The sequence below is a fragment of the Marmota flaviventris genome, chromosome 8 (genome assembly GCF_047511675.1).
Source record: "Marmota flaviventris isolate mMarFla1 chromosome 8, mMarFla1.hap1, whole genome shotgun sequence".
Lineage (NCBI taxonomy): Eukaryota > Metazoa > Chordata > Mammalia > Rodentia > Sciuridae > Marmota > Marmota flaviventris.
This window is the reverse complement of record NC_092505.1, coordinates 105,036,592-105,060,367: the sequence shown is the minus strand read 5'-3', so window position 1 is coordinate 105,060,367 and position 23,776 is coordinate 105,036,592. Positions and strand designations below refer to the sequence as shown.

Here is a 23,776-nt window from a genome sequence, read left to right as displayed (position 1 = left end):
CAAGATCTTGCATATAGAAAATGCTAAGCAGGTTATGGCAGTGAACTCCTGTTGGGAGGCTATATGGGAGGCTGAGACTGGAAGACCACAAGTTGGAGGCCAGCTTGGTCAATTTAGTGAGACCATGTCTGAAAATAAAAAGAAGGGCTGGGAATGTGGCTCAGTGGTAGAGTGCTTGCCAACCATACATCATGCCCTGTGTTTGATTTGATCCCCACTACCACACACAATCTTTCCCCCCATACACCCATGTGCGTGCACGCGCGTGCGTACACACACACACACACACACACATACACACAATCCTAAAGAATACACACATGTGCACACAATTAAAAATAATAATAAATAAGTTCCCTTTCTATTTTGTGGAATCATTTGAGGTGCACTTGGTATAATCCTGGCTGGTGAGTTTTCTATCTTCTCATCTTCAGCCCTTCCCAGGAAGCCAGCCAGGTCAGTTGCTGTGATCATTACTGTTGCCACATTTTAAGGATGAGAGAAATGCTGAGTGTCTTGCCCAATGTCAAAGAGCCAGACAGTGTTGGCTCCTGAGCTTGGGTCTCCAGAGAGCAATGTTCTTCCCTTCCAGGAGGCATTAGTCCCAGCTCCTCAGAGCCTCCCCACACCCTAGGAAACACGCTTCTCTGAACCTAGAACAGACAGAGCAGCCATAAAAAGCAGCTAAAAATAGTTATAAAGATTAAACAATCATGGGGGGTCATAGCACTTCCAACAGGGAAATGAGTGAGGGCTCAGGCCTGAGGCCTCCACGTGGGGCTCAAACCCTGACATCATTGGATGGGATGGGGCCTCCTGCTGCAGCACTGGGCGGATGGAAAGATAAACACAGAGTCAGTGCATAGGGGCTGTCCCTAAACTTCACCCCGCAGCTCACAGTCAAGTCCCTGGACCCCTGGAAGCAGGACAAAGGAGAGGGCTGGCACCACAGGGTCCTTGGTGGGCATTGAGGGTTACCCACCCCACCGCACTCCTGATGCTCCACTCCATATGTTTCACATGGGACTTCAAGTAAAATTTCCAATTAAAAAAGAAAAATCTCCTTTAAAACATTATAAACTACTGGACTAGTCTCAGGCCTCATTAACAGCTAAGGAAACTGAAGCCCAGGAAGGTAAGGGACTGGCCCAAGGCCAACCAGCTAGTTAGCAGTGCAGTCTTTTCTCTTTGTCTATCCAGGGACACCTGGGTGTGCTCTGAAGCCCTGTGACTTGGGCCCTGCACCTTCTTGCTCCTTGAGCTGCAATTGTTTCAGCTTCAGGGCCAGCCCTACCTCAGGGGCCTCCTCCAACAAATGTGCAAACCACAGACACCCCTTTCCCAATGCACACCTACTACTCCTCACTTCCTAGATAGCTGCAACCTTGCCATTCTCTGGGGGGCCCTGCCCATGTGAGTCAAAATCCATACTTTTAGAGTTGGGCCCAGGGAGTTCTGTGGGATGGTGTGCTGGGGAGTTTCATGGGGAGCACAGGGCCTCCACTGGATCCCATTCAGTCCCTCCTCCCTCTGGAGCCACACAGCTTCTGACATGTACCTGGGGAGCAACAGGCCAAATGTAAGGAATCACTACCCACCTTAGGCTGGTCTCCTGACAACCCTCACCCCTCAGCTTGGAAAGCACAGAGCCCAGTGTTCTCATCCAGGAGTCTCATCCAGGCTGCAGTTCTCCTCTACCTCATTTCTTGGGGTAAGAACCTAGAAAGGAAAGAAGAGGGCAGTTCCCAGGGGTTCCCAGAGTGCCCTGGAGAAAACCCCAAAGGAAAGTAACAGTGAGTGTCAGGGCCTGGGTGCTGGTGTAAGAGACCAAGGAAGAGGATCCAGCTTCACCACACCCCACCAGCCCCAGGGTCCACCACTGGAGCCTCTGGTTTACCAATTTACTTGGGTCCCAGTGGTGCACAGAGGGTGATGTAACAGTTCCTGGCAGAGCCCTGGTCTAGGGGGTTGTCCCTCTGAAGGAACTGTCCCTGGAGAGTGATGGGGATGGGAAGAGGAGCTCAGAACCAGCAGGACTGGGCACATCCAACTCCCAATGACTGTCCCTAAGTTGGCCAGTTAGCCAGGACTCAACCCAGGTTTGGAGCAAAACTCCAAGTCTAGGGAAACCCAAGAGTGACCCTGGGCCTCCTGCCTTCTCAAGCTCCTAGGAAGTGTGTCCTCCCTCAACCCAGTTGTGATCAGCTCTCCCCAGACACTGCTGACACTGCACCCACCCCTCCTGCTGTAGGGGGCCACCACTGAGCTATTTGCATAGCCTCTACTCAGCCTTGAAGCCAAAGAGATTTTGGTCTGGCATTGCAAGCTATTTTTGGCTTATTATGCAAAGCATGTGACCTCAGTCTTCCCTTGGCTTTAGAGGCTGCTCTGTAGCTCCACCCACAGGGCTTGGACAGCCCACCCCCTGCCTTATTTGGTGAAGAATATTGTATGGAGAAGCCTTTGTGTATCCTCCACATACAAATAAAAACGTGGGCTCACTCTCTCTCTCCTTCCAGTGTGGATGCAGGACCCTTAAGGTCACAGAGCCGTCCTGCTCTCGCATTTCAAAATTATTTCTGGCATATGATTTTTCGCTGTATTTTGCAGCCAGCTCACTACACATAGGGGAACACAGCATATCTTGTCTGCGTAGGCCTGGGGCAAGATCCTGCCTTCTCAGGGCTCCCTCATCACCTTGTACCTCCTTTTGTAGCATGCCTGTCCTGTCTGCACTGGCCACACATGTCTCCCCATGTCCTCCTTCTAGATACCATATAATATCTTCCTTATGCTACTTCACAACTGCTCCAAAGACACCCACTCCCAATTAATTCACTTTCCCACCTCTCATTTTCTTCTAAAAATGTGCCTTCATTAAATTTCACTATCAGGGAGGGTAGTAGCAGAGGGGATGCCCAATCATATTTCCTAGTCAACAATCATATGGCACAGGAAAATCTGGGCTGAAGGCCCTCAGTGTCAGGAGCTGCCCTGGATGCAGATGCCTTTAAGTCCTGATACACCAGGTTCTGACCAATTATTGTTTCAGCCTGTCATGGCAATACCAGGTCCTAATTTGGGCGTTACCCCACTCGGGTAATGAGGCGTGGCTCCAGGTGTAGGCATCACCCACAGGGGGTTAAGTTACACTCACAGCCATACACTCACATTAGGAGTGCAGTAAGTAATCCTACCCCTTGCCTCATTTGAATGGCTTCTCCCCAATAAAGGGGTTCAACTCGTGCTCCTCACTCTCTTTCGTGCCTGCCTTGCCCCTCTTGTGGGAGCTGCAGTTGAAGAGCAGTCACTGTACCCAAAGAAAAGGTACTTTTCTGCATCTGTGTCTTTATTTATTCCCCAAATTCACTTGGAGTGACCCTGACTTGTTTAGTCGTGTATGGCGACACTTCAATACACAAAGCAGTAAAGGATTGGGTATGCAGCTTCAGTGGTAAAACACCCCTGGGTTCAATCCCTAGTACCAGAAAAAAATCAAGTAATTAACAGCAGAGCATTAAAAAAATGCAGAATTTTTAAATTTGGAGAAAGAATTTTTGATTAGGTGTTATAAAGTATAGAAAATGTTGATTGCACATCTGGTATGGAAAATCCTTAAAGGAATTATAATGAATAAATTTTTAAGAACTGAGCAGTAAATTTGAATCCTTTCCCCACATGGAATCCTGTCAGACACAAATAGGATCCAGTAGCTCTGAAGCACCCAGATCAGCTTCTCTCACTAGCTCCACTCCTGGGGTTCTGGCTCCAGTTCTGTGTCTCAAACACCCTCACATTCCACAGGACCAAAATTAAATGGCATCTTCTTCTTGCCTCATCTTCTGCCCAACTTCCTGCTGCCTTTCCTTCTTCCTCTTATGCCAGGGGGATCAGGGCTTCAGGCTTATTTCTATTCCTTTCTCTATTTCCTTCTATCCACAAATGATTCTTTTGTTGTTGTTGTTGTTTCCCTTCTTTATTCAGATTTCTTTTCTTTGTGTGCTGAGGACTGAAGAACCCAGGGTCTTGCACATGCTAAGCACACACTCTACCACTCAGATACAGCCCCAGCCAGAAATATTTCAGGGCATCAAAGATGCCTCAGTCAAGCCGGGCATAGTGGAACACATCTGAAATCATAGAGACTTGGGAGGCAGGAGGAAGGCAAGTTCAAGACCAGCCTTAGCAATTTAGTGAGACCCTGTTTTAAAATAAAAAATAGAAAGGACTGGGGATATAGCTCAGTGTTAAAGTGCTCCTGGATTCAATTAGCAAAAAGATAAAGTCTTGTCATTGCACTGGGGGTTGAAAGCACACTGCAAAGAGTATGGCCAGCCTACTTTTAGGGTCGTGAGGCCTGCAGCAACACAAGGCCCTGAGCACTGTGTGGAGTGGCCAGGGTAGCAAAAAAAGAGGGTATCATGGGAAAAGAGTAGGCAATGCAGCTCATAGCACCCAGGTACATGCAGAGGAGAAGCCGAGAGAATTAAGTGTTAAGCATGCAAGAGGGCTATTTCAGCTACTTCCAGTTTCAGAGGCTGTGTTTAGTCCAGAAAGAGTAGCCTGAAAACTGTCTGCTGGCTTTGGGCTTGTTGAGAGCATCATCATGACAGCAAAGGCAAGGGCTGCAGCTGAGCTGACAGGGGCCAGGAAGTAAAGGGTTATAGCTCTTGAGCATGGTCAACTCTTTCATGGAATAAGGCACAGAGGGTACAACAGGTGGAGTGGAGGCTTGGAACACTGAGGGCGGGACTTGGCTTTTAAGATGAGGAACACAAATGTGTACATGACTATGGGAAGAAATGGTAGTAATAGTAACAACAGCACATAGGGCACTTTCTGGTACCAGCCACTGTTCTATGTATTTTTTGTGAATTAACCCACATTTCCCTCTTCTACCAGTAGGGAAACTCAGGGCCCAGGTGGTTAAGTAGCATAGCCCAGGTCTCCCTGCTGGTGTGTTGTAGAGCTGTGATTTGGACTTATGTGGTCTGGCTCTAGAGTCCTTGCTACCAACTACCAAGCAAGTGGCTCCAGGAGAAGTTGCAGGGAGGAACGGAGTAGGGAGGGAATGACAAGTAATGGAAAGAAGCCCTGTCTGGTGAATCCCAGAGGGCAGACCACATTTAGGTCCCCTGAGACTGGGGATCCTGGACGTGGAGGGCCTTATTCTGAGCAGAGGAAGAAGGACAATGGCCTATGGCGTGACCTGGGGCTGGAAGAACCACAGGATGGAGGAAGGGAAAAGGCTGCCAGGCAAACTCAATGATGGAGTGAAGCTGGAGAGAGGAGAAGACAGGCAGACCACAGGGCTGATGGATAAGGGCCAAGCACAGGAGTCACAGGTGGGAGGGGCACCAGATATGGCAGTGGTGGGGTGGTGACTAAAAGGATGGGAGGTGATGAGCAGAGAGGCTCCTCTGTCTGTTCAGCTGTCTCAGGGTCTGCAGCTTCCCCCTCCCCCATTGATGCTGCCCACCAGTCTTCCTGAAAGAGCCTTTAGCCAAGTGATTGTCATACTAAAGGAATCCCAGGGCAATTGGGATTGGAAAGAAGGTAATGAAACTGTTTATCACATAATTTTCCACGTAGAATGAACAACAACGCTCAGTGGTAGAGCACCCCGATTCAATCCCCAGTACTGGAGAAACAACAACACTGAGATGCTAAGAAGAAAATGAGGTAACAAGCCATAGATTGTAAGAAAAGATTCACAAAACATAATCTGAATCCAGTATAAAGAACTCTTAAAACTTAGTAAGGAAACAAGCCATTTTTTTTAAATGGGCAAAAGATTGAAGCAAACACTTTACCAAAGACATACCCATGGCCCAAAAGACATGCAAATATGCTCAACATCATTACTCATTAGGAAAACACAACCTGGAGCCTTAATGAGATGCCACTACTCATTTATTAGGCTACAATGAAAAGAGAAAACAAAATAACAGATGACAGTGTCAAATGTCGGTGAGGATGTGGAGCAATTGGAATTCTCATGTATTGCTGGTAGAAATTAGGAATGGTTTTGGAAGACAAATTTGGAAATATCCTATAAAGTTCCACACTTTATAGGAAAAGTGACTCAGCAATGCCACCCTTAAGAATTTACCCAACAGAAAAGAAAACTTAATGTTCACATGCCTGTACACCAATGTCTGTAGCAGTTTTATTTATAACTGTGAAAAACTAGCTAGGCACAGTGGCCCATGCCTGAATGCTAGCAGGTCAGGAGGCCGAGGCTGGAGAATTGCAAGTTCAAAGCCAGCCTTAGCAACTTAGTGAGGCCCTAAGCAACTTAATGAGACCCTGACTCAAAAAGAAAAAAAAAAAAAAAGTTAAAGAAAAACTGAAAGGGGCATGGGGAACTGGGGATGTATCTCAGTGATTAAGCGCCCCTGTATTCAATCCCTGGTACAAACAAAACAAAAACCCTGAGAAAAACTAGATACAATGAATAATCCTTTAATTGGTGAATGTATAAATAATCTGTAGGGCCTCCATACAATACTACACAGCAGTAAAAGGAAATAAACTACTGATGGGAACCACACAAGGATGAATCTCAAATGTGCTGTACTAAATGAATGAAACCAGATTAAAAAGGCAAAGAATCCATTTATACTTGATTCTGGAAAAAGAAAAACCAGAAGGACATAAGGAAAGAACTTGACAACAGAAGATGATGAAAGGATTTTCTGAGGTAATGAAACTGGTTTAACCTTGATCATGGTGGAGAGTGCAGGATGGTATCCATTGGTCAGAATCCTTAACCACAGACAAAAAAAAAAAAAAAGTGAATATCACTGTGTGTAAATTATTCTTCAATAAATGAATTAAAAAAAAATCCTACCATGGCTCCCAGGTTTTTACTTCATACCAACTAAATTCCATGCTTGACTTTCTGGGCCTTTTAAATCTTGACCCCTCCATGGGGTTACCTTCATTGCTTATGCCACCTCATGCTTGAATTAGAGCCATATCCTCATCATTCCCTTAACATTCTACTTTCTGGGTTTCTATGCCTTTTTGCACAGGTGTGCCTCTCACAGGCAATGCCCTCCTGTCCTCTGGCCTCTCCACAATCACACCAGGACGTGTAGGAGTGACATGTCCTATTCTACAACGCAGGCCTCACCAAACTCTCAGTTTCTTCCAGTGTGCTACACCACTCAGAACTGTCCCTCTCAGAATGTGCCTGGGTGTCTGCGGGTGTTATTCTGATCTCAGGTTGCTTATCAACACAAGCGCAGGATGTACTTACTCACCTCTATACCCATCTCTCAAATAACACGCAGCCCAGCACACAGTACGCTCTGGAAGCAAAGCACCCAGGAGGGAGAATGACCAGCGAGCTCCAGGGGGAGGAGAGATCTGAGCTGCATCTTAAGAGATGGGTCTGGAAGGACTAATGAGGCACCCAACATCAAGGCCAAGGGCAGTGGAGAAAGCACAGGTGGCAGAGGTGCAAGATGCCTCTGCACAGTCGGGTATCCCAGCACATGCACTGGGCCCCACTTACCTGGCCTTCATAGGAGCGCGTGGCGGTGCTCATTGCTACAGCCTGGATCAGCAGTCCCAAAGTGAGTGGCAACAGGGCGCCTGTGGCCGGGACAGCCACTATGAAGCTGTGAGCAGGCTAAGAAGCCAAGCTGCTGGCTCACTGGTCCTGTGTCCTGACCCAACTCCGTCCTCCCTGCGCCTGCCCCATGTGGCCCCGCCCACTTACTCTTCCTCCCTGAACTGGACTGTTGATCCAGTACACCCAAGGGAAACCTCAGTCCACCACGCTATCCTCCTGCCTGTCCCTTTTCTACCTTGATTACCCCTCTCTGTGGCCCCGCTAGATTCTCAACTAGACAGTGCATCCAACTCGGCCTGTCTCCCCGACACCACTCACCTTCAACATGTCCTTGACAGGTCCTTCCAAAGGGCTTTTCCCTCTAGCCCCGCCCACATCAGTCCAGCCCTCAGTTACCTCACCCCTTAGCTCTCTACCCCTCTCTCCCCACAACCCGTGCTGTTCCCACTGTAGGAACAATGAGAAGACTCTCCTTGAGACTGTATGGATATGCCATGGCCTTGTCCAAGGAAAATGGCATCTCACTGGTGCTCACAAGGAAGATGGTGCACATCACCAGCAGGGCACCCAGGTACAGGCAAGGGGACATGAGCAGCAGCAGGAAGAGCTGGATGTTACTACGCCCCTCGCACTTGTTCACCCACCTACAGTGGTGGTCAAACTCCTAGCAGAGAGGACAAGCCTGGAGAGTCTATCTGGCATCCATACCCACCCACTCCCCCCCCCACCCCCCCTCCCAATACTTGGGCCTTCCACAACACTGCCCTCTAGGCCACCTGCTCTACAAGAGGGTTCCATCTCAGGGACAACCTGGCACTTTCCATTGTTAGAGCACAGTTAGGACTCTATAGCTTTATCAGGTAATGTGCATGAGTGAGGTCTTTATAGACAAGACCTGCCTCGTGTCACTTGTAGGAGGATATAGAATAACTCTGGGTCTCTATTTTCTCAGATACTGGATAAAGATGAAAAGATTTCCCTGGCCCAGCCAGCTTTTTGCACTTGGAAACCTGTGCAGTGTGTATACATGAGAGAAGAGCACTCAGAATCCAGGAAACACTCCAACTTGGACACCCAGATGAAGACAGGCAAAGATCCCCAGAACAGGGCAGCAGCTGGACTAAGAGTTTGGGTATCTAGTATCAGCAAGTCAGGAGTGGGACAGGCGCTGTCTTTCCTCCCCCTGACTCTGCCCTTTGCATGTCAGCACCTGTGCAAACAGGGCCAGCCTCTCAGGTCAGGTGCAGAGAGGCAATAGCAGATTTAAGTGACCAAGAGGGGCTGGGAGCCACTTTTGACAGTCTGGGAAGATGGTCTCATGCCTACCCCTGGCCCACTTATACTTTGAGCCTCCTGGTCCTGGCCAGATGCCCTGTGATGGGTTGGTGAGTGGAGAGGGAGGAGGAGTACTCACCTCCTCACAGATGTTACAACATCCACAGTGGAAGGTCCTGGGTGGGCAGTGGAAGGAGCAATGGGGACACCAGGGCATTTGAAAGGCCCTTTGATATATCCAGGGCACATATGCTGCCTCAGGGAGCCTGGCATGGGAAAAAGTTTGGGCAGTGGTAAGAGGCCCTTCCATCATGGGGCTGCCCTGATCAGCATCACTGGGCAACAAGAAGGATGGGGAGGAGGTGGGTAGGGGAATCCTAGTCCTTGTAGAGTAAGATGACCACTCCAAAGGGCTGGCAGTCAAAGAAAAGGGGGTTTCCAGCCATAAGAGCTCTCTATAGAGCTCCCCCTTTGGAATAGTGATTAGTATTTGAAGTTATGTGTGAAATAGCAGGAGGAAAAATAAACCGTGTGGTTTGGAAGAGACTGCTGGCCCCTCTTGCCAGCTTGCCTGGTCCTCCCTTCTGAAGTAACTAGAAACCCTCCAGGATTCTGTTTCTTCTTGCCTCAGTGGCTGGAAAATGAAGTGCCAGGGCCTAAGTAATGATGACATGGAAAGAAGGGATTCTGAGCCATAGGTGGGGTTAGCACTTTAGAAATCACCCCTGTAGGCATCAGCCCTTGGGGTGCCACCTACTTCTCCCAGGGGTCTGAGGCCTTACCTTGATACAGGATGCCAGGATCAGAAAAGTTCAGGGAAACCAGGCTGCAGAAAGTGACCAGAAACAAGCACCCAGTAACCATGGTAAAGCCCCATTCCCCATTCAGGGTAAGCAATCTGCATCCAAAACCAGAGCCACACTCAGTTCAACTCTGGGGCAACATGGAGCTCCCCTGAGGCCTGGGTCACCTGAGGACAGACTTACAGACCTTAAGGAGAGATCAAAATTGGTGCAACCACTGTGGAAAGCAGTATGGAGATTTCTCAGAAAACTTGGAATGGAACCACCATTTGATCCAGCTATTCCACTCCTTGGTTTATACCCAAAGGATTTAAAAGCAGCATACTACAGTGATGCAGCCACATCAATATTCATAGCAGCTCAATTCACAATAGCTAAACTATGAAACCAACCTATTTGGGAACATGGGATTTTCCCCTATCTGGTCTATCTGTTTTAAAGATTCCTACCTATCAGCTGTGACTTGAGAATTCCCTCTGATTGTCATGTTTTTGTTTTGTTTGTATCTGTTATTGCCTCTTTTAAGAAATGGGCCAAGGTACATTGATCTTACCAGAAGTCTCTTGAGCAGAGAGATATTGGCTGCATGGGTCTCTTATAGGTATAGCCTCTCTATGAAAAAGAGGGTTTACTCTAATACAATCTGGCTTTTGAATGATTTTTTTTTTCTGGACTACTGTACAATCTTAATGTTAAAATTGGTCTGTCAGGGTTAAAGTATATGAAACAGATTCTGTGTGTACAGGCGTTTATGCAGTTTCATTATAAGGGGTATGAACCATGAGGAACAAATGTGAAGGTGCCAAAAGGCACTGCCTCTGATGTGCAAGGGTAGCAGGACACCAGAAGAAAGAGCTTAAAAAAGACTTAAATCCAGCACTGGCACTCCCAGCACGGTTTTGCAGCCTGGCCCCAGGCAGCCACAGATCATCTCACTGTGGGTCAAGGACACTAGCCCTAAACTGGAAAAAAAAATCCCAGAAAAGCTTTCTGGGCTGTAGAAAACTGGCCTCTGTTCTGCCTGTCAGCCCCTCTTGTCCCTGAGGCTGCTGGCCACAAAGACTGTGGTAGTAGGTTCCAGCACTGTCAGTTTATGAGCTGGGGACAGGAATAATCTCCCCTTTTAAGATCTGACAGTACATCCCATTTGGCCAAGGGATATTCATCACTGGGGCAAAACAATTCTTGCTAAAACAGCATCCCATCAAACTAAATGCCTGGAAAAAATGGCAGAATAAATATCTGCACCCAGAAAAGGAAAAGACAGAAACTATGGCCAACCTGTGTTTTGTAGGCAGCCTCTGTAAAGGGATCTTCAAGGAAGCCTGAAGAGAAAGATGGAAAAGACCTCATCCATTGCATATCAATATGCCTACTATTTTTTTAAAGGCCCAAAAGGAGCCTCTGGATACAATTGATTGTGGGGAACTCACTTAAAGTTGATGACATTGCAATAATGATAACAGAGATAGGTCAAGCTCAAAAATATCCTGTGCTCCCACTGCTTGAATGCAACCTAGGAGACAAAAGATTAAGACACAGTTTCTCTATATGCTGAATTGTCCAACCCTCTCCTGGGATGAAATTTGTTGCGTAAATTAAATGCACAGAAAACATTCATAAGGGCTGTTTCAGAATATGAATTTAAGAAAGGGTCTAAAACTAGAAAAGATACAAGAAAGTTATAGGTATGGAAATATATTTTAGTATGGAAAATTAGAATGTAAAAAAGTGTTTCCGGAATTGAAAGTGTTTTGTCTGGTAAAGTCATATTCTTGTACTAAAGTCCAAGATGAAAGAGGACAAAACTAAGAATATAAAGAAGTTTTGAATGTTTAAGTAAGTCACAGAAGCTTTGTGGAAGGTAAATCTCAAAAAGTTTGTGTTTGTGGTTAAATTGACTATAATTAGCACCGTCAGCTAAAGTTACTTGAATTTTAATGCACTGATAAAAAACAGAAATTGAAACATTGATATGCTCTTATCTACCAAGATAATTTTCTTTTATTTGTTAGGTTTTATTACTTGGGGAAACTAAGTCTTAAAAGAATTAGGGTTTGTACGTGTTTTAAAATCTTAAGTGACTGCTTTGTAATTGGTTAAGCAAACAACTGTTATTTAGGTTATAACAATATAGTTGGCATCCTAAATATATGCAACTAGGTATGTGTCTGAATTTGAGAACTATATTTGTCTAAGCCTTGTCTAAGTGTTATACAAAAGTCTATAAAATGAAAGTTTATGAGCAAGATAACTAATAAGTGCTCTCTTTCATACATTATATCTGAAATGAAAGAGCCACACTGTCATTTGAAGACCTGTCTTATATCTGTTTGTCTTGACTCAGTTAATGTCTGACTATTAACAGTTTCCTAAATGCATAAGAGATTAAAGGCTCTCCTTTGATTATTTGTTAACCCATGCAGACCAGTGATTGTTGTTGCCGTACACTCTAGATTCTAAATTGTACTTTAAAAAAGTTAAACTTAGTTAAATGTAAAGCTTAGGATAGCACTTTGCCAAGTTGAAGTTCTCCACACTAAAATTATCTAAAAGTCTTGAATTTGTATAGAAATAACAAATATGGCTTGTGTTTATTAATTTCAGTTGATTGTTTTATAACTGGATAAAGTAACCTGTTGTCAATAAGTTATATGTATAATTTTTTCTTACTCTTCACTCTGGAATTTGAATTTAAAAGCATTTTGGGGAAGATAATGAAAGCCCAATCTGTTTAAAGATGACATTATAAAACATGGAAATGTTCTGCCACTTTTTCCATAAAAAGAAAGTTGAAAGCTCTCTTAGCCTTTCTTTGATTCATGTTTCAGATGTAATATTGTATTGTGTTATTTGTGAAGAGCCCACCTTACCTGAGATAAGGCTCTGCCTCTCACCTTACTCCATGTTAGAATGGTTCCAAAATAGGCTAGATTTCAGCTCATTTAAAGTTGTGTTCAAAAGACTGATTTTTGTTGTAAAGATTACTGTGATCTGCCAGGCCCAATGGCGCACGCCAGTAATCCCAATGGCTTGGGAGGCTGAGGTAATTGGATCATGAGTTCAAAGCCTGCCTCAGCAAAAGCAAGGCACTAAGCAACTCAGTGAGACCCTGTCTCTAAATAAAGTACAAAATAGGGCTGGGTATGTGGTTCAGTGGTCGAGAGTGCTTGAGTTCAGTCCCCGGTAACACCCACCTCAAAAAAAAAAAAAAAAAGAAGTCAAGAAAGAGCCACAAATGTTCAAAATGAAAATTATTAACAGGGTGATTCACTTAAACTCAATCATATTAATAATTACACTAGATATAAATGTACTAAACACTCCTCAATGGGGAAAGTCTTTTTTAAAAATGTTGCTCGAGCAACTGGGTATTTGTGTGGAGAAATGAATTTCAAGCTCCTTCTCAACCAGAATTAAAATTTAATTTCAGATGGATCATAGACCTAAAGGTAAAAATTATAATCATAGCACTTCTAGAAGAAAATATAGAAGATTTCCCAGACTTGAGAGTAGGTAAAGTTTTCTAGGCTGGGCACAAAAATAATGAAAGAAACATAAAAGAAAAAAAAAAGTTGTAGGGATGTACAATGGTACAAACACTTTTGAAAACTGTTTGACATTTGGTAATACAATTAAATACACATTTATCCACAGCCCAGTAATTCCATTGCTAGGTATTTACACAAGGGACATGATAACATAAGTCTACAAAACAACTGGAACAAAGACTTTCATAGCAATCTCATTCATAATACCCCCGAATTGGAAGCAGTCCAAATGGAATAATGAAGTGCTTGCTCATAAAATGAAATGAGAGCCAATAATAAAAAATAAATAAACTTCTGATGTACAAAAGAAATAAATTATGTTAGATCAGAAAAGAAAGGCTTAAAAAAATAAATACATAGTGAATGAATACATTGGCATAAGATGTAAAAGAGAGAACTGTAGTGGTTGCTCTGCAGTGGGGTGAAGTTGAGTTAGGAATCGATTGGAAAGCAGCATTTGGAAACTTTTAGGGTGATGGAAATGTTCTGGCAGCCAGAAAGCAGAGAGATAGAGCTCCCTTTAGTTCAAAAATATCATTTATAATATCATCAAAAATGTAAAATACTTAGGAATAATTTGAAAAATGTGCAAGACAGTTATATTGAAATTTTATGAATATTGCTGAAAGATATTAAAGAAGTCCTGAATAAATAGATGATATTCATAAATTAGAAGATACAATATTTTTAAAAAATCCTTTCCTCAGTTTTTACCTTTAATGCAATCCCAATCAAATGCCTAGAAGACTCTTTTGTAGAAATGTAAAAGCTGATTGCAAATTGTACACTAACTTGTAACATTCAAATCAACTCTGCAAACAAGAACAAAGTTAGAGGACCTATATTATCTGACTTCAAGATTTACTAGAAGCCAAAGTGATCAAGACAAGGTGGCACTGATATAAAGATAGACTTAAAAAGGGTTATGGAACAGAATTAGAAAATTCAGAAAAAAAAATATATGTATAGCCCATTTATTTTTTTCCTCATGCTCCTCTGCTTAGAATGCACTATGTGCTTCCAACCTCTGTCTTCTTAACTGCTGGTGGCCTTTCCAGACTCTGGTTCTAGGAGCAGCAGCAAAGTCCTCTTCATTGTGTCCTCCATTCTGTTTTCAATCATCATTTAGAACTAAGGGGAGATCTCCTGACATTTCCCAATTGCTGGGCACCTACTGCCTGCTGGTTCCATTATGTTTACTGCTTCAGTGAAGCTTCATAAAACTTCTACAATGTGGACACTCTTAACCATCTCCTTGCCACTTCTAAATGAGGCTCAGAGAGAAGAGTAACCTCACTAGTGGGAGGTAGAGCTAGGAAGGGAACTGAGAACTGTAAGACTCCAAAGCTGATGCAAACATCCCTCTCAGAGCTACAGTTTCCAACTCCAAACCATTTAACTCTCAACTCCTGAACCTTTTTACCAAAGAACTCCAGCTTCTACACTTTCCTTTAGGATTAGGAATTCACTGTTTCCTGAAGCAGCCAGCTCTATCTCTGATTTTCTCTGATCCTTTGCTGAAATCTCTGTCCCTGACTCCTTTTATTGCTCTTCGTTCTGGCTTCCAGATCTTTCTAGTTAGGGCTGCTTTCTCTGCCCTGGGGACTTCTCTTCTCCAAGATAATAGCCTCAGCACCTTTAAATAATCAATTCACTTTTAGAAAAGAGTGACAATTACTTTTTCTCTTTTTCGATGAGGAAATGGAGATTCAGAAAAAGCAAAACACATTCCTGGTAAAGGAAACAGCCTGGGCAATGGCAGGTAGGCTGGGCAAGAGTCTGGAGCACCTGAGAAACAATGGGCAGGATGGAGAAGGCTGGTATGCTAGTTATGGGGCAGAGGTTGGGGAGCCCTGGGTTTGAAAACATGAATCTCCTGAAGATTCTGGGTCTTCCATCAAGACTTTGTAATACTAGCTATAGAGGCAACCCTGCCCTTTATCCTTCTGATTCATATCTAGCCCCCCTGGTGGGAGGTCACACTGGGGTTGGCATCTGTGGAAATACTGCTATCACCTACAAAGTCTGTGAAGTACTCAGGCTCACCAGCAGTGGAAAAGGAGAGCTGCACTTGACTAAGGGTCAGTCTGAACATGAGCATTTTCTCTGTTTCTGTCAGTAAAACTCCACTTCCATGAGCCCAAGACCCCAGCTCTGAAGCTTTCTCCAGTGATTGCAGTCTCAGCCTCCACTGAGAGTCTGAAGGAGGCCCCAGTCACCGACCTTAACTCCATCTAGATTCCATCTTGCCTCTCAGACTTGTTTTGTCACTTTATCGTGTCCTCTTCATCAAGTCTTCCACTCTGTTTTCAATCATCATTTACAACTAGAGCTCCTGGAGAGGGGGATCTCAATTCAGGACAAGTGGGACCTTTGGCAGAGACATAGGTTTATGTAGGAGAGCAGATATACATTCAAGGGCAGGCTATCTCAAGGGAGAAACATCTTTGGGGGTAAAATTAGAAATATACATTCAAGGGAGAATGGAGCTTATCTTGAGAGTGAGAAGCTTTGGGGATAAATCAAGGAATACACATTCAAGGGAGAATGTGGGCTATCTCTCAAGGTAGAGACAGCAACCCCGGTATGTGGTGCTAATGTGCATAGAGGGACAATAGTTAGGGGCTGGACTAGAGTGAACCCAGGGCAGAGCAATTTCAATTTCAATCTAGTTTTCCCCAGGCTTGTGCATTGGCTCCAAGTTCCTTTTTGCAAGCAAGGACATGGGCCAAGGGCAGGAAATGGAGAGCCAGAAAAAACAAAACACATTCCTGATAAAGAAAACAGCCTGGGCGATGGCAGGTAGGCTGGTGCTAAGGACAGGTACTGGGTTGCTCATCAATGTTTGTTTCATACTTTAAAGTTTCATAGGAATTTCCTGAATTCCAATGGCTCAGAGGTACTTTTCTTTTTCTTTCTCTCTTTTTTATAGTAGATGGACACAATACCTTTATTTTATTTTCATGTGGTGCTGAGGATAGAACCCAGTGCCTCACATGTGCTAAGGTGAGCGCTCTACCAACTGAGCTACCATCCCAGCTCTCAGACGAGCTTTTCTTTCGATACATTCTTTTTCTGTACCCTCAACTTTCTATTTCAGTTTTGTCTATTTTTTTCCTCCTTCTAAGTTCTTCTAAGCCATTTCCATCTTTTAATCACCTTAGATTTCAGGAATAACAGGTCTGGCAGAGAAAACTTGTGAAAAGAATCAACACTGTGCTTAAGGCAACAGCAACTTTCCTATGCCAAGAAGGTCCTGCCTGATCAGTTCTGAGAGAATGATGGAACAGGCCACACCTGAGCAAGATCACTTGGTTTGGCAAGTGTGAAAAAGCATCCAGCTATGCAAACCCCCAACTCTTGACCTTACTTTTCCTTCTATTAAACCTCAAGGTCATTGTCAGCCCCTGGAAGACAAGGCTAAGGGCACGGATCCCCTTGTGTATCTGGTGTTGCTACACTTATTACAGCTCCTTTCCTGTTTTTCACCATTACTTTCCCATTGGTTTTGGGGGAACAAATGTCCAGACCTGATGTGTTTTGGGGGAACAAGTGTCCAGACTTAGCCTGGGGTGTTAAACCACAATGCAAAGACAAGACCACCCATTCCAATTTTAAATCAAATTAAAGCAAGCTTGTGATTCTGGCCAGGACTGTCTCTCTGGAAACCCTTGGGCCAGAAGAGCACAGCACCTCAGCTCTCTAGAATAATTTTATAGCACAAAAAGTTGCAAAAGGGGGCTGTCTTGAGAACTTACAGATAAGAGGATTTTGACAAGCATAATACAAAGGCAGAGTGTAGGTTAATGATCTAAATGGTTCAACATTTCAAGTTAGGGAGTAAATTTAGATCCCAACACCAGAATTTATGAGGCACCGCTGAAGTTTCAGAGAAGGTTGTTATCTGGTCAGGGAAAGCCAGGCATGGGTGAGTTCAAGGCTCGGGCAGGCATTCCAAGCAAGTTTAGAAATCGCAGTAATTTATAATAAAACAGAAATTAACTTTTCATGACTTTGTGACGCGATGGCTCCCAATCTTAAGATGGAATTAGTCTGGGTTCATCAGGGGCGCTGGTAAAAAGTTCACCAAGAATCAAATCTGGACTCTGAGTGATAATGATGTGTCAGTGTGGGTTTTTCAGGTGTAATATGTGTTCCACTTTGGTGCAGGATGTTGATAACTATAAAGCAGAAAAGGGCGCGAGGCCAGGAACCACAGAACAAGGATAAGGCACCAAAAGGAGTTTTATTGGGAAGGTGGGGGCACTCTGGGGCAAAAGAGTGAGGGCCAGGGAAATTGTGTGTGCTGGAGAGGAGAACAATACCTATATAGGTCACTAGAGGCAGGAGGGCTTAGGTCAACTAAATTGTTATTACTGTTAGCAGGTTGGCCTAGTGGAGTTTAGGGGCTGAGTTTAAGGGCCGGGTCTCTTCAGACAGGTGAAAAGTGTCACCATGGGAGGGGGTAGGGGAAGGAGAAGGGAAAGGACAATAATGAAAGAGGGAGTACTTATGTTTGTTGGGGGGAAGGGGCTTATGGGACATTTATGTTTCTTCTGCTTAGTTTAGTTTAGAACCCTAAAACTGAAGCCATATTTAAAGATAGGTAGTTAGTGTAGCTAGGTAAATGGGATCTGATATCGAGCTTAATAGAGAAAAATGAAGTCTGATCTGTGTCCAGGAAATCAGAAACTAGACCTGGGAGATTGAAATGTTAATGTTCCCAAGACTCTGGCCATCCTAAAGAACTGTTAATTAAAAAATATAATAATAATAATAATAATAATAATAATAATAATAATAATAATAAAAAGAACTGTTAAATGAAGCAGATAGGGAGGCGCTAGTAATTTACCCTGGGCCCTTCCTGCCTGGATTACTCCCCACCCGACTCCGATGGGCTCACCTATTTTTCACTTTTTGGCCTTCCCACCGGCATCCTCTAGCACATGTAGGATAAAGGGAAATAAGTAAGATAAAGGACAGAAATGGAGCAGAACAAAAGAAAACCTTAGGTATAAAAAGGACGAGACTTCCCCCATCCCAGGATTCCACCTTTGGGATCCCCTTCTTCCTGGGGCCCTGGGAGTCTTTTCTGCTATCCTTTAATAAAACTTTTTACTTTCCATTCCTCACTTGCCTTGACTTGCTTCTCTGGTATTATATTTCGGCATTTGGGGAAGCAAGGACTCGGCAAGGTAACTGGCGGTGAATGCCTATAATTCCAGTGACTTGGGAAGCTGAGACAGGAGGATAGCAAGTTTGAGGCCAATATTGGCAATTTTAGTGAGACTCCGGTTGAAAAGAAAAAATAAAATGTTGGAGATGTAGCTTAGTGGTAGAGTGGCCCTGGGTTCTATTCCCAGCATCACAAAAAAGGGCTGAGGATGTAGCTCTGTGGTGGAGTGCTTACCAAAGTAACATACACACAACTATTACCATAATACCAAAATTTCCTTAGTTTGAGAGACTACCCAGACTTAGTTTGGGTTGCTTAGTTGTAATTCTAAATTGGAATGTGGATGGACTGTGCCTACCCAGGTAGTCAGGTGAGCCAGGGTGATACAGCTGGCCGGTTATCGGTGATGAGTTCTGCTCTCTCAAGTGTTGCAAGTATAACATTAGAGAAGCACGCTGAGGCGAGCATATAAAGCAGGGTTCATTTAAAAAGGGGTAACATAGACTTCTCCCAGGAGGGAGAAGGGAGCTGTAGCGGGTATCCTGGTGTCCCAAGAATTGAGGTGTTCTGCCATTTTTATATGTCCTAGGCTTCCTTTGTTCTCCTGCCCTCTTCCCCTTATTTCTCTCCTTCCTGTGTGACTAGGCCCAGGCGATGTCCAGTGGGATGGCCAAAAGGTGGGAAACAGGTGGGCTCAAGGGGGAAAGGCAGGATGGAGCAGCCCTGGACACATTAATTAAAAACTTTTACAACTCAGTATAGGGAGGGGCAATTCTGGGACAGGTTACCTTAGGAACAGGTTGGAACCAGAGGCAGGTTATATTGATAAGAGTGGAGGAAGGGCTCTGAAGGAATTAACATTTCAGTCCCTCAGGGGGCAGTCTCCAACTTCCTGGACTCAACTCAAATTGGCCTCCTAGTTCTGACCTGACTCGATTTACCTATTTATACTGACTGCCTGTCTAATTCTGGCTTTCAAGGGCACTGTCTTCAGGGCTCTGGGGATCCTGGGGGAGGAAAGGGCACAGTCTTTGTGACTTGGCCGCATTGAGCTAAGATGGCCACTGTACGAAGCATGTGGATGTTTCTAGAAAATGAGGTTGTTCAGCAGACAAAAACAATAATTGCCCACTCTACTTGCTTTCAATCTAAGGCTGAGAAATATAAAATTTTATTTCTACATATAAAACGACTCTTATTTTTTCCGCTTTTTAAATTGGTGCATTATAGTTGTACAAATTGATGGGATTTGTTTGTTATTGCACTTTTGCACATGCACACTAAAATGTTCTTTTAAAATGTGCTTTGTTCATAACTTAAGGTTCACTAAAGGAGAAAAATAATGTGCAGAAAATTTAAAGGTACACATATGAAAAGAAGTCCAATAATGAAAGTAGTTAACCTCATCCTACTATTCATTCAGATAAAAGAGAATTGATTTTCACTCAAATTTTGAATACCAAATTAACCCCTATTTACTATTTTTAAACTATTCTTGTTTTGAAACCTTGAAAAACTTCACTTTGAATAATCTGATTATAGCAGCTTGGAGGAAGTGAAGCACTTCAAGACCTGCGTCCACAGCCCTAGTCAATTGCCCATAGACTCTCTCCTGCTTCTCATTTATGAAGAAGGCTGAGTGAACGCTGTTACTATCTGGCCTGAAGCCTTTTCTGGTGGTATTCAGTAAGTAAGCTGTGAAAGGCAAGCAAATGGTCCCTGGCCTCTCCTCTTGTCCCAGATGAGAAGACCTGGCTTGGTTACTAAGCAATGGGTCCTCCGTCCTTTCTAGTCTTGAAAAAAAGATTTCAGTCAGGAGATACAGCATAAGCATAAAGGGTTTATTTAGCCAAGGAAAAGTAAGAGAACACAGAGCATGCTGAACCAAAAGACGAGGCAGACTGGGGTTTTCCACCTGGTAGATCTGAAACCCTCCCTCCTGGTGTTTTACGCATTTGGAGCAGTTACTGAGGTTCCCTCTGGTGCTTTAGTGTGCAGGTGCTGATTTCACCACATTGGAAAATTTCCCATTAGTACCTAAGCAAAACACAAGGGTTGGGTGGTCAAAACTACAATGTGAATGGTATTACAATGAACCTAGGGTCACCCAGAGAACTGTGCCTCTGTGCTCTGGGAAATGCCCATAGTTGAAAAGTTTTCTGAGGTTCCCACTCACAGACACACCCTGGGGATTGAACCCAGGGGTGCTCTACCACCTACCTACATCTCCAGCCTTTTTAATTTGTTTTCCTCTGAGACAGGGTCTTACCAAGTTGCCCAGGTTGGCCTTGAACTTGTGATCCTCCTGCCTCACCCTCTAGGGTAACTGGGATCACAGGAGTGCACCACTATGCCTGGTCAGTTCTTTTTAGTTTTAAGAAGAAAGTACAAGGCATGCTCTCTACCTTGAGGTGGAGTGATCTTTTTTCATGGAGATGGAGGAACCCTATTCTCCCTTCCCCAACCCTGTCCCCCTGTTTGTGTCCACCTGTGGTCCTGCTCTAACAGCTCCCCACTGTGATGGTTCACTGGTGAGAGCTGAACACACTCTTCAGGGCTACAGCCTACAACCCATGAATTTTGCTTCTTCTTTTTCCCTGCTGTCAGTGTATATGTAACTGTAGACCTTGCTGCCTAAAATGGAAGGCAATCACTTGTGGAGGAGTGACAGGAGCCATTTCTGATTTCTTCCATTTCCAGTTCATGGTGCGGGAGAGGCTGCTCACTGGGGTTGGGCTCCATCCTCCTGCAGTATCTACTGAGACCTTTAGAGATTGCAGATCAAAAATCAGTTGGTTTCTCTCTTCCACATTTGAAATTCGGTTTGATTTCTCTCTTATCACATCGGCCCACTCACCACTACTGGAACAGTCCCCCTGGGAAGAGAAACTATTCCTTATGTTCCTATCATAAGGATGCTCTCCACTGTAACAGACCGCTGGCTCATCCAGGTGGTGCACACCAGTAATCCCAGGGACTCAGGAGGAAGCTGAGGCAGGACGATCACAAACTCAAAGCCTCCACAATTTACAGTTTTGTGTCAAGATTAAAAATTTAAAAATGGCTGAGGCTGTGACTCAGAGGTAGACTCTTTGTAGGTTTAATTCTCAGTATCAAAGTACTGAAACAAACAAAAAACCCCAGATCACTGGGCTTACCAGATTGATTACTTTTCATACTCAGGGTCCAGAAGTATGTGGGCTCAAGTTTGTTTTGGTGGCTTAACACTGTCAAAAAGGACTAGACTCATCACCTTAGCTCTCCTATAGGATCCAAAAGGTTGCTGCAAATGTTGGAATACAGACATCACATCTGACCAAAGGAAATCTTTCTCTTTTGTCTTTTTTATTAGGAAGGAGCACCCCAGAAGCTCACCAGCAGACATCCCTGGGGTCTTACCTAGCTGATCACTGTTCACATGCTTAATTGCTGTGGGAGGCAGCCCACTGACAACACAGCATGCTGGGTTGGGGCTCAGTGGCAAGCCCAGCCCCTGACCCACTACAGCCTCAAACTCTCCACGGCAGTCTCTGATCCCTCTTTTTACCTTTACCTAAATATGCCCAAACATTTATGTTGTTAAAAAAATTATCTTCATTATTGAGAATGAAGCAATAAAATATTTTTTTAAAAATAGAAAAAGGCTTCAAAAGGCAATTCCTGTTAACATTTTGGTATGTTTTTATCTTGCCTGTTTCTGTACAGGTTCTGCATATGTAGCAAGACAAGTGACATTTAAAATGTCCCAGCAGCTTCTGCAACCTTTTAAGAGAATGGCAACATTTATCTTTAGATAAGTATCTTTTTATCTGGGAAATGCCTTGAATGGACTTCTTTCAGAGAGAATATAAGTACCATTCACCTCTACCCTGCCTTCCACTGGTATGAAAGGCAACAGTGAAACAGAGGGTTCAATTGAGACATTTTGGAAATTCCTTATGGGTAACACACAACAGAGGTAGAATGCACAGGTAGAAAGAAGTGTCAGATGCGGGGAGAGAAGGCTTGGCTCCAGGCACAAAACAATTCCTTGATAAGAAATATTTTCATTATCTGTTTATCAAACCACCCCCAAAATTGGTAGCATAAAGCAAAATTTATGATTTCTTAATATTTTGTGAGTTTATAAGGATCCATTGGGAAGCCCTCAATTAGGGACTCATGCAAACTTGTTGTCTGAAGACTCCAGGATGAGGTCTTCACTTCATGTCTGGTGCATCAGCTGCCTCAGCAGGAGCAATGGAGGATGGCTGGGCATCTCCCTCGCACATGGCCTCTCCATGTGGCTGACCTGGGCTTCCTTGCAGCACAGCGTCTCAGGGAAGTTAGACTTCTTTTGGAAACATGCAGTCCAAAAGGAGGAGCCACAAGCTGCAAGCTTCTTTTGACCTGTTCTTGGGAGTTACACAGCATCTTTTGTCTGAAAGTTTCAGTTGATTACAGGGGGATTGCTCCGAGTGAGCATGGGTGGGATCTATACAAAGAAGCACATCAGTGGGTTCACTGGAGGTTTTACCTTTCAAGACCATTACCACAAGAAATAACTGGCAAGTTCCTAGGAGCAGCAATGTCAGATTTTGAATTTGAAGATCTTGAATTTCCCAGGTAGTAATTATCTTTATGATCTTCAAACTATGTAAAATGCTAAAATTCACAGCAATCTTGTATTAGCGAGGCTTTGGGAGGGAAATAAAAGTAGGTGAAGTAAAGCTGAAGTTCTCTGAAAAAACAAAAAGAAAATTCATTTATATTAAAGATTCTGCAGACTGGTTGACCTTGGCTGAGTAGAATATCCTGACAGTGGAGAGATGGAATGTTTTAGTTCGAGAGCCAAAATTATCTTTGGCTATCCTAATCCCTTTAAGTCATTTGCTTTCAACCTCTGTATCTGACCTAACATCCTCCTATTTAGGTAAAACTCTGAGAATATTTCACTAAGCTTAACAGACCTGTAGCCTCCACCAACCCTAAAGCTAAAAATGCTGTAACATCTCAAATCTATAGAAAAGATTTCTCCTCTTTGCTGTAGTCTACCTACCTAAGACCCCCACCAAGTGTTTTGTAATGGTACTTTTGTTCTGTGGCTATAAAAGTTCACCTTTTCCATGGCCAAACACATCATTCAGGGTAAGTTGAATCCATGTTCCTGGGCAATGGTCACTCGAGTATATCTGTCTCAGAATGAATTATTTATTTCCTCTAGAATTATTTGATATTGACAATGCCATCATCTAAGAGAAGTATGAGAAGAGGTGACAGAGCCACAGGCTACAAGGGCCATAGCTAGGAAAGGGTGGTGGTAAAGGCAGGCTGTGGCTGACAAGAATCATAAGCCACTTCCCTACTCTCTTATCTTCACACTGTGGCTTATGGACTTCCTAAAGTG

The 23,776-nt window shown here is 44.0% G+C and overlaps 1 protein-coding gene across 1 annotated transcript; it reads right to left on the bottom strand.

The window, feature by feature from the left end:
* Positions 1-332: 332 nt before the first annotated feature.
* LOC114091385 (palmitoyltransferase ZDHHC19-like) lies at positions 333-10,147 on the bottom strand. The gene is made up of 7 exons (XM_027933859.2): positions 10,110-10,147; positions 9,615-9,755; positions 8,997-9,123; positions 8,063-8,246; positions 7,523-7,620; positions 1,599-1,991; positions 333-653 (listed from the first exon to the last, which is right to left on the bottom strand). Exons 1-6 carry the CDS (start codon positions 10,145-10,147, stop codon positions 1,902-1,904), a joined length of 678 nt encoding a protein of 225 aa, XP_027789660.1. The 3' UTR covers positions 333-653; positions 1,599-1,901.
* Between the last annotated feature and the right edge of the window lie 13,629 nt (positions 10,148-23,776).

What these genes read in the sequence shown, in the direction of transcription:
- LOC114091385 (XM_027933859.2), bottom strand. Translation starts at nt 10,147, where the DNA reads ATGACAATCAGAGGGAATTCTCAAGTCACAGCTGATAG. An exon ending in GGCCATGGCATATCCATACA is followed by an intron (nt 7,621 to 8,062) that starts GTCTCAAGGAGA and finishes ACAGCTTCATAG; the next exon opens with TGGCTGTCCCGGCCACAGGC. An exon ending in CGCGCTCCTATGAAGGCCAG is followed by an intron (nt 1,992 to 7,522) that starts GTAAGTGGGGCC and finishes ATCACTCTCCAG; the next exon opens with GGACAGTTCCTTCAGAGGGA.